The 10,790-nt window shown below is 40.1% G+C and overlaps 1 protein-coding gene across 3 annotated transcripts; it reads right to left on the bottom strand.

Annotated features, from left to right (window-relative positions):
• Positions 1–2,677: 2,677 nt before the first annotated feature.
• Positions 2,678–10,787, bottom strand: ANKRD49 (ankyrin repeat domain 49). Of its 3 annotated transcripts, none has more exons than XM_047752131.1 (3): positions 9,633–9,649; positions 6,211–6,567; positions 2,678–4,226 (listed from the first exon to the last, which is right to left on the bottom strand). In XM_047752131.1, exons 2-3 carry the CDS (start codon positions 6,466–6,468, stop codon positions 3,765–3,767), a joined length of 720 nt encoding a protein of 239 aa, XP_047608087.1. In that variant the 5' UTR covers positions 6,469–6,567; positions 9,633–9,649; the 3' UTR covers positions 2,678–3,764. The 3 variants fall into 3 exon arrangements, with proteins under 3 accessions (XP_047608087.1, XP_047608086.1, XP_047608085.1); XM_047752130.1 differs by lacking the exon at positions 9,633–9,649 and adding an exon at positions 8,733–8,827; XM_047752129.1 differs by lacking the exon at positions 9,633–9,649 and adding an exon at positions 10,640–10,787 and having other exon boundaries at positions 2,679–4,226.
• Between the last annotated feature and the right edge of the window lie 3 nt (positions 10,788–10,790).

The following is a 10,790-nucleotide window of genomic DNA, read 5'->3' as shown; positions in this document are numbered from 1 at the left end:
TTGTGTGTGTGTTCTTTTGTTTTTGAGTTGTAGAATTTCTTTATGTATATTCTGGATAATTAACCCCTTATTAGCTATGTTATTTGTGAATATTTTTGTCTCATCCTCTATGTTGTTTTTTCACCCTTTTGATTATTGCCTTTGATGTACAGACGTTTTGGAACTTGATATAGTCCATTTGTCTATTTTCACCTCTGTTGCTTGTACTTCTGGTGCCATATCCAAGAAGTTATTGCCAAGACCAGTGTTATGGAGACTTTCCCCTGTTTTCTTCTAGAAGTTTTATAGACTTAGGTCATATGTTTAGGTCTTTAACGCATTTCGAGTTAGTTTTTATACGTGGTATGTTCTAGGGAATTCCTTGGTGCTCCAATCATTAGGACTTCACGCTTTCATCATTGTAGCCCAGGTTCATATAACAGAATAAAACAATGAAAAAGAACAAGATCCTTCTTCATGCAAATATATAGATGAATCTTCCAGATACAATGGTTAGTGAAAGAAGCAAACACAAAAATATACATAATAAATTATTCTTTTTATGTAGGCAGAAAGAAATAATGGTGCTAGAAGTTAGAACAGTAGTTACCTTTGAGGGAGCTTGGGGAGAGGGAGCACAAGCTAGACTTTAGGGATGCAGGTTTTGTTCTACAGCTTGTTCTAGATGGTAGTTAAATGGGTGCGTTGACTCTGTAGAATTCATCAAGATTTCCGAACTTACTGTGTTTGCTATAACTCCACAAGATTATACAAAAATTAAGCATATTTTAGCTAGAAAAATATTGGTCTAAAGATATTTTTACTCATAAAAAAGTGTGGTTTACTTTGATCAAGTAATAAAGAATAATGCAATTATTGTCCTTCTTTTTTTTTTTTGCTTTTTAGGGCTGCACTTACAGAATATGGAAATTCCCAGGCTAGGGGTTGAATTGGAGCCGAATCTGCAACCTACACCACAGCCCACGGCAACATGGGATCCTTTAACCCACTGAGCAAGGTCAGGGATTGAACCTGCGTTCTCATAGATGCTAGCCAGATTTGCTACTGCTGAACCACAAAGGGAACTCCTATTGTCTTTCCTTTTGCCTTGAATACCAAAAAGCTTGGTGATAAATTTGTCAACTGTAACTGTATTAATTTAGGTGGTTTATTTCCTTCCTTCTCCTAAATGGCTTATTTTCTATTTCCAATTATTACATGCATACCACTAATTATATGCCATCTCAAATCTTCTTGGGAATAAAATATTGATTAAAATAAGTATAAAATGTACTGTTTTACCCACAAACTGTGGTTACCATTTTTCCTTACTTTTTTTTATTCCAAAAAATTAAAAATGAAGAATAAAAACAGATGTTTTTTTTTTTTTAGTTCAATGGAAAAGACAAAAATACCCACTAGATGGAGGCAAAACCCAAGACTAAATTTTTCTTGTAACAAAAATTTAATTTAATGTAAAAAGAAGTGGGGGTAGTTCCCGTTGTGGCTCGGTGGTAATGCATCCAACTAGTATCCATGAGGATGTGGGTTCGATCCCCAGCCTTACTCAGTGGGTTAAGGATCCAGTGTTGTACCATGAGCTGTGGTGTAGGTCTCAGACATGGCTCGGGTCCTGCATTGCTCTGACTGTGGTGTAGGTTGGCAGCTGCAGCTCCAATTCAACCCCTAGCCTGGGAACTTCCATAAGCTGTAGGTGCAACCTTAAAAAGCAAAAAAAAAAAAAAAAAAAAAAAATTTACTGTAAAAAAATGAAGTCTTTGTCAAAGAGGTAAAACTATATATTGCCCAAGGTAATATATTACTTTGTGCTACTTAATGGAATATTAGCAAAAATCTGGGTAGATAAGTTTTACATTCTGTATTTAATTCTCTAGGTTTCAAACACATTTCCAGAAGTCATCTCAGTCTTTCTTCTGCTTAAGTAATAAGGCAATTGAGTAAGCAATGGGATGTTTAATGCTATCGTTTTTTCTTTAGAGTAGATGCTATAACCACCTTGGTATCTATTCTAGATTCTAGTCTTCATTATTTTAAAAGCCAACAAAATCCTTCTTATCATAACTAAACCAAATTTCCTTTTCTTTCTTTTATTTTTGCTTCTTAGGGCATATGGAGGTTCCCAGTCTTGGGGTCGAGTTGGAGCTACAGCTGCCAACCTACACCACAGCCACAGCAATAAGAGATCCAAGCTGCGTCTGCAGCCTACACAACAGCTCATGGTAATGCTGGATCCTTGAACCTACTGAGCAAGGCCAGGGATCTAACCCGCATCCTCATGGATACTAGTTGGATTCTTAACCTGCTGAGTCACAGTGGGAACTCCAGTTTCCTACTCTGTCATTTAATGGAGAAACTGCCCCTTGCAATTACAACTGACTTTTTGCTTGGTTTTTTAAAATTCCGGTGAATTGGTAACATGTATAATTTTTAGATAACTCACATATATCTATACACACACAAAAATAACCAAAGCAAATGGCCACTGGTTTAGTTACCTTTCCCGTGTTAGTTCTGGTTTTGGGAAGTTAAGAGAAAACCCTTTGGTTTAGTCACAGAGGGGCTAAGTAGCCAATGGGAAACCGCTGCTGAAGAGAGTAGATACTCAATAAATGTATGTTATACCAAATGTATATTATATTAAATGTATAAAATGTGTATTATATATATGCATATTTACTAAATAATGTATGCTGTGGATCCAGGGAAGAGATACACAGGTAAAAAAAGAATTCATGCTTTTTTTGGTTGTCCAAAATGTTTTATTTTTTTGGAATATTTATATTTAAGCTTTTGTTGCTATCCACACTGTGGCCTTTAATAAGAGCTTGAGCCACTTTGGGGTTCTAGCTCCGATAGAATCATCATCCCTTCACTCTTCAAATTCCCTTTCCCTTGTCACTTTGTGTGGTTTGTACAGTGAGAGGACCCTGGAAAAGAACACTTCCTGTGAACTTGAGAGACTAGCTGAGCCGTGCCCAGATCAGCAGGAGCAGGCAGGTGAAACTAGCTGGAGAGCAGGTACGTGCCGGCCTCCTGGGCCAAGGTACGGCTGGGAGAGTGTCTGAAGGGTCCTGCTGACTTACCAGCAGAAAGAAGGGTGGTGCAGGTTGAACGGGGCGAGGTAGCACGGTCCACAGGACTGTGTAGACTGTGGTCAGTGGGCCAGTAGAGAACATTCGTGGATTAAACACCTAGCTGACTATTTCCCAGAAATGGTCTAGGTTCTAAAAGACAAAGATTTAGGTTTCTTGATTTTTTTTCTGTAAGTCACTTGAATCTTACGGTTTCCAATGAAAGCAAATGGCTATTGGTAATGCAGAGAAGATTGCTGAACTGCACCTGTGTATTTAAGACTTTTAAATGAAATTCTGAGTTGCCTTACCTTATAAAAATACATGTCAGTATACTAAATACTCAACAAAGATCTAGGATGGGGATATTTAAAAATACATTTCTCTTGGGTCAGCACCAAAAATATCATTAGTTTTCTGTACAACCTGTGACAAGTTTTTCAGTATAGGTAAGTTAAAATGACGTGATAAAAAGCACAAACTCCACGGAAATCATTAGAGGATAGATCCAAACAACTTTCTAATATATGTTGACGTCAAGGTCAGGCAGTCCACTTGGAAGGGTGGGATCTTGAGTACCACGGAATCACTGTCTTAAGACATTGGACGGCAACCTTGTGTTATGGGGATACTTCACATCTCACACAAAAGGAGGCACTGGGACGTAGAAACTTAAGAAAGTTCTTAGAACCGTTAAGACTGAGGTGAAGAATTTGTGCAGGCTTCCACGATTTCAAAGAGGTAGTGATGGATACTCGTCCTCCTGGCGATGTCAAACGCCGTTTCTTCCAGGTTGTTCTTCAGCCCCGGTTTGATGTAGCGGTTCATCAGGAGGAGTTCCAGGGTGTCTTTGCTGTCTCTGTTTCCCGCCGCAAGATGTAAGGGGGTCAAGAGGCCTTTTGTTTGGGCGTTGATGTCCGCGTCGTGCTGCAGTAAGAAAGAAGCCACTCTGGTGTTGTTCCACTTACACGCACTGTGCAGGGGTGTCCAGCCGTCCACCGTCACCGCATGAACGTCTGCCCCGTTCGCGATGAGCTCGCGGACCACGTCCAAGTGGCCGCTGTAGGCTGCTCGATGGAGTGGCGTGTACTCGTCTTCATCTCGAGTGTTCACGTGGGTGGCCTTTTCTGAAAGCAGTCTCCGCACAGTGCTAAGCTGAGAGGGAAGTGAGAGCTCTTTTAAACACCCAACGCAAAACGCAACGAGAGACCAAGAAAATTCAAGTGTCTAGTGGTGTTAGGTTGAGTTAAGTTAGCTAGAAACTTCCTTGGTAGCAGACGACTGCAAAAGAAAAATCACATTTTTCTTTGGGGGGTGGGGGTAGAGGGCAACTAACCATAACAAGTTAGTATTCACCAGAAACTGCTGATTCTGAGCACGTGATTCTCTGAATACCAAACCAGACACTTACTCCTGGTCCAAGGAAGTCTTACTGCACAAAAGCTGTGGTCCTGGATGAATAATACAGGCTAGAGTTATATTTAACATTTTATATTTCATCTGTGACGAAGACATAATAATGGAACAGACGGATCTTTTGTAATAAGGTTATCAAAGCAATATACTTTCACAAAGTATAAAACCTGAAAAAATAAACTTTCATCATTAGAATGCCATGGTAACAAGGAAATCTAGAGATTAAGAAGCTCGATTCCTTCTAACTAAAACAACCTGAGACCCATGTTTTCTGGGAGTGGCTTTACGTTTGGTTTGAGGACCTCTGGTGGGATGCAGTCTGCTCTTGGGTTAAAAAGTTACCCCCAAATGCAAGATTTCTTAGGTATTAGTTTATTAACACAGACATGGAAGAGCTGAGTTAAACAAGGTAGAAGTGGCCAAGTGGGAAGAATAGATTTTTGATATTAAGATCATCCTACTTGGATGACTCTGGGTAAATTAATATTCCCAAATCTCAACTTCTTCATCTGCAAAAGGGAAAAATAGTGCCTATCTCATAGGAATTAAATCAATAATGCAGTAAGGCTACTCAGCCATATAAAAGAATGAAATAATGCCATTCACAGCAACAGGGAGGCAACCAGAGGTTATCACAGTAAGTCAAGTTAGTCGGAAAGACAAATACCATGTGATATCACTTATATGTGAAATCTAAAATATGGTACGAATGATCTCATCTATGAAACAAACAGACTAAGACAAGGAGAACAGACTTGTGGTTTCCAAGGGGGAGGGGGATGCGGAAGGGGGGAATGGGAGGCTGCGGGGAGCAGATGTAACATATTATACACAGAAGGGATAATCAGCAAGATCCTCTGTACAGCACAGAAAAATATATTCAATGTCCTACGATAAACCATTATGGAAAAGAGTATTTTAAAAAGTGTGTACATATATGTATAACTGAATCATTTTGCTACTCTGCAGTACAGAGGAATTACTACAACATTGTAAATCAACCATACTTCAGCAAAAAAATGTAGTAAGGCACATAGTAGAGTTGGGATTTAAGGGATGTTAATTCCCACCCTTTCTTTCTTAAATGATACTTGTCTTTAAGATCATTGTAATGACTTAGTATAAATGATTTAAAAATATGGATGACTGCTTGCTCTCTTTATAGTTAATTATATCCTTAAAGCCCCCCAAATACCCCTGTCATCTTGTAGCTTACTATGTGCTTTCGTGTACATTGCCTCATTTGATCCTCTAAATCTTATGTAAAAGAGGCAGATATTATGGTGGCCATTTTTTATAGATAAGAAGAGAGAGGGTCAGAAACAGCGGATTTGCCCAATGATACAGACCAAAGCAAAGTTTAGGGACAGGTCTTCTGGCTTTTACTTTCTTTCTTTCTTTTTTTTTTTTTTTGTCTTTTTAGGGCTGCACCCGCAGCATATGGAGGTTCTCAGGCTAGGGGTCTAATTGGAGCTGCAGCTGCCAACCTACACCACAGCCACAGCAACACGGGATCCAAGCCGAGTCTGTGACCTACACCACAGCTCATGGCAACACCCAATCCTTTAACTCACTGAGCGAGGCCAGGGATTGAGGCCAGGGATTCGTGTCCTCATGAATATTAGTCAGGTTCATTAACCACTGAGCTACGATGGGAACTCCCATGGCTTTTTCTATTAAATTAAGGTTTCCTCTTTAACTGCTTTTTTTTTTTTTTCTTTACCCGATTTTTTTCAGCAGCCCAAAGAAGCAATTTGCTTGGATCTTGTTCCATTTTTTTTTCTTGCAACTGGTACCACTCTTCAGTTTTTTCATCTTGCTCCTCATCTTCATCAGAATTTCCTACCCAGAGACTTTGGGTACCAGTGGGAATAAGATGTCCATGTGTTTCCAACAATTCAAGTTGGTTAAAATGTTCAGAAAAGTCCAAGGAGTCCTCTGGGTCTGGTTTTCCATCATCATTTACTTTCTCTTTTTCCATTTTTTACTACTATTCTAAATAATAAAGCATTTCAAATGCCAGGGTATAAATAATCTTTCCAGGGATGAATTATGTCTGCTTTATCTTATTCATCAAGATCTGAAATCACAAATACAAAAATTAGGAGCAAAATAGCTTTATCAAAAGCATAGGTAAGTATTGCAAACACACAAATAAACACTAAACTTTTTGATATTTATTAATACCCAAATAGTGGAGCTGATAGATTTCAGTCATCTCTCTCTCTCTCTCTTTTTTTTTTCTTCTTTTTCTAGGGCTGCACCTGCGGCACATGGAGGTTCCCAGGCTAGGGGTCTAATTGGAGCCGTAGCCACCGGCCTACGCCAGAGCCACAGCAACACTGGATCTGAGCCGTATCTGGGACCTACACCACAGCTCATAGCAACACGGGATCCTTAATCCACTGAGAGAGGCCAGGGATCGAACCCGCAACCTCATGGTTCCTAGTCGGATTCATTAACCACTGAGCCACAACAGGAACTCCTCATCTCTTTTTTTAATGGTCTAATATTCCTTATCCTTTGGTTGTTTTCTTCTACTAAGTCAATGGTTATAACTATTTTGAATCTAGTAGTTCAGATACTATGCTATATTATGCTAAGTGATTAATGCTTGATGCTTATTTTTTAAAGACTATTTTATTTTTTGCTTTTTAGGGTAGAACCTAAGGCATATGTAAGTTCCCAGGCTATGGGTCAAATTGGAGCTGCAGCTGTTGGCCTACGCCACAGCCACAACAACGCCAGATCCCAGCTGAGTGTGAGACATACACCACAGCTCAAGGCAACGCTGGATCCTTAACTTACTGAGCAAGGCCAGGGATCGAACCTGCATCCTCATGGATAATTAGTTGGGTTCATAACCAGCTGAGCCTCAACTGGAACTACAATGCTTGAAACTTTTATAACACAATAACACAATTTGTAGAAACTAGAGACACAAATCCTACAGAACAGATGCAAAACCTTTTAGTTCCTAAAAACAAACAAACAAAACCCCCTACTTCCAAGATTCAGAGATTCTTAAGAGCTGGAAGAGCCCCCTAAGGACATATGTCCTAATGTCTCATCAATGCAGAGATCTTTATAATGACATCTGTAGTAATTATTCTATTCCTACTTTAGCAATTAATTTTAGGCTTAGAAAAATTCACTACTTTAAAAAGTAGTCTTGGAGTTCCAGTCATGGCTCAGTGGTTAACGAACCCGACTGGTAACCATGAGGTTTCGGGTTTGATCCCTGGGCTCACTCAGTGAGTTAAGGATCTGGCATTGCTGTGGCTGTGGTGTAGGCAGGCAGCTACAACTCCGATTAGACACCTAGCCTGGGACCCTCCATATGCTGTGGGTGGGCCCTAAAAAGACAAAAAGCCAAAAAAAAACAAAAAACCTAGTCTTATTCACTGTCAGGCAACTACAGATCTTTGTTGGTTTCCTGTTTTGAAACTTAATTTTGGCTCTTATTCACTCCTTCATTCAACAAATATGAACAGAATTTTTGGTCTGTGCCGGTCTCTGAGTATTGTTCAATAATGAACAATTAATCTCAAGAAGCTTACTGTCTAGTTCCCATCATGGAGCAGTGGAAATGAATCCGACTAGGAACCATGAGGTTGTGGGTTCGATCCCTGGCCTCGCTTGGTGGGTTAAGGATCTGGCGTTGCTGTGGCTGTCGTGTAGACCAGCGGCTACAGCTCTGATTTGACCCCTAGCCTGGGAACCTCCATATGCCGCAGGTGTGGCCCTAAAAAGACCAAAAAAAAAAAAAAAAGTTTACTCTCTAGTCAGTGAGACTGGCAAACACAGTGTAATGAGTACCATGATAAGACCAGGTCCAGATACAATGAATATACAGGAAGGTCATAACCTAGGTCATTAACCCAGTCCTAAGGGATTAGAGAAGGCGTCCTGAAGGAAATGATATTTACTCTGCTAGGCTGCCATAATAATTTATAAACTAATATCAACTTAGAGAGTTACTCAGCATATTAAACTTCAATAAAAGAGATGAGAATCATAGATATTTAAAAAATATTATTTCTCGGCTTCCCAACTATATTTGTTGAAACCTTACCAGTCTTTCAAGACTCTTCTCAGAGGTTGCCTATCTCATTAAATCTTTCTTGAGCTTCCAAATTATCTCTCGTTTCTACTTTTTTTGCTGCTACATACTATCTAATTTTGTTCTTGTTTGAGCCTCTTAAAATACTGTCAGCTTAAGGACAGGAGCTATATTTAACTTACCTTTGTGTTCCACTTATATACAGCAGGTGTTAAGAACTATTTGTAGAATTCAGAGTTCCCACTGTGGCCCAGTAGGCTAAGGACCTGACATAGTCTCTGTGAGGATGTGGGTTCCATCCCTGGACTCGCTCAGTGGGTTATGAATCTGGTGTTGCTGCAAGCTACGGGGTAGGTTCTAGATGAGGTTCAGATCCCGGTTGCTATGGCTGTGCTGAAGGCTGGCAATTGCAGCTCTGATTTAACCCCTAGCCTGGGAACTTCCATATGCTGCAGGTGCGGCCTTGGAAAAAAAAGAAAGAAAAAAGGAAAAAGAAAAAAAAAGAGAGAGAGAAATAATTGCAAAATTAAACTGAATTAAAGCCCTATCACTTGATTTTACTTGAAATTAATTCTGAGAAGCTCAAGAGTTAGGCATACCACTAACATAATGATTTCTTCCTACCTAATTTCACAAATTTTAGTTGATACAATCTTAAATGCATCATTACATTTTACACTTTATTACTAGTGCCAAGAGCAGTAAACTCAAGTTTAAATCTATCACATATGATCAGTACCTTCTCTGGACTTACTTCTTTGTTGCACAATATAAGAATTTTACTAAAGGATTTCCAAAAACTGTCCAGGTTTCAGAGTCAACAGAGAGACCCTGTCAGAAAGGCTCTATGTTCTAATAATCTCACTTTTTCCTTTTTTCTCAAATTATTCTCTGAAACTTACGACATAAAAGATCATACATCTACTCATTAAACACTAAATAAATACCAGTAAATAATGTTAAGTTCACTTGTTAATTATATCAATTATAGTAATATTATAGCACAAATTTTAAGGCTCCCCCCCTCCTTTTTATGAAAACTCTTGGAGTTCCCATTGTGGCTTAGTGGTAATGAACCCTACCAGTATCCAAGAGGATTCAGGTTTGATCCCTGGCCTTGCTCAGTGGGTTCAAGATCCTGCATTGCTGTGAGCTGTGGTGTAGGTCGCAGACATGGCTTGGATCTGGTGTTGTTGTGCATAGGGTAGCAGCTGCAGTTCCAATTTGACTTGGGAATCTCCATATGCCACAGGTGCTGCCCACCCCCCCAAAAAAACAAAACTACAGAACACTGTAAATCAAATATAAAGAAAAAAATAAAAATCATTAAAAAAATAAAATAAATCCAGTACTTAAAAAAAAAAAAGCTCCTTATAATTTGAATTTACTGTTCCAGATAAAATTAATTACATATAAAGATTCTGTAGCGGATTTAAAAAGTTAAACCGAGATGCATATTTCTGATTCAGGATTTAAAGAGTCCATCAAGACTCCTATTTGATGATACCCCACCAGGAAGAAACAGTCTATGTTTTGCTAAAGATCACATTCCATAGAGATCTAAACTATATCAGCTCCTCACAAACAACCCAGTGACGAGGGTGAGGGGTGTGTAAACCCCATTTTACAGGTGAAGGCACTGAGGTTCAGATAGATTAAACAACTTTCAATGAAACTGAAAGTCCATATTTTCTAATTCAAAAGTTTCACATTATTTTTTACTGCACCGTTTTACTGCCGTCTGCACAAAGCAACATAGATGTGCTGAACCAAGGATCCAGGGAGACAGTAAGAGGACGCAGGGAAAGGCCTGCAAACTACAGTCCGAACGCTCAATCTCGGGAGTGGGAGTGAGGCTCGGAGGCCATCAGTCCCCGCCGGTCACTTCACTGGCCCGGGAGTCGAGTCTGCGGCCTTCCAAACTGCTAAGGACAAGGAAGCCGCTCCCGCTCTACCTAGGACCCATGCGGTGGCCCTATTTACAGGGCTCCGCAGGGGTCGACAGGAGACCCGCCCCTTTGAGCCCAAGAATTCTTAGGTGGCGCCAAGCAAGCTGGAAGCGGACCCCGGATAAGAAAGAGCTACCTACCTTGCGGGAGGGGGAAATCGCCGCCGGGAACTTCGCTTCCGGGGTTCGTCCCCTCGGCTACTCAGGATTGGCTCCTCTAAGAGGGCGGGGCGTCGCCGCTACTTTCTCTGCGACCTCACAGCATCCTCAACCAATGAGAAGAATAAAGTAC

The sequence above is a fragment of the Phacochoerus africanus genome, chromosome 11 (genome assembly GCF_016906955.1).
Source record: "Phacochoerus africanus isolate WHEZ1 chromosome 11, ROS_Pafr_v1, whole genome shotgun sequence".
In the NCBI taxonomy this organism is placed as follows: Eukaryota; Metazoa; Chordata; class Mammalia; order Artiodactyla; family Suidae; genus Phacochoerus; species Phacochoerus africanus.
Note: the sequence above shows the minus strand (reverse complement) of the source record. Positions and strands in the feature narration are given on the sequence as shown.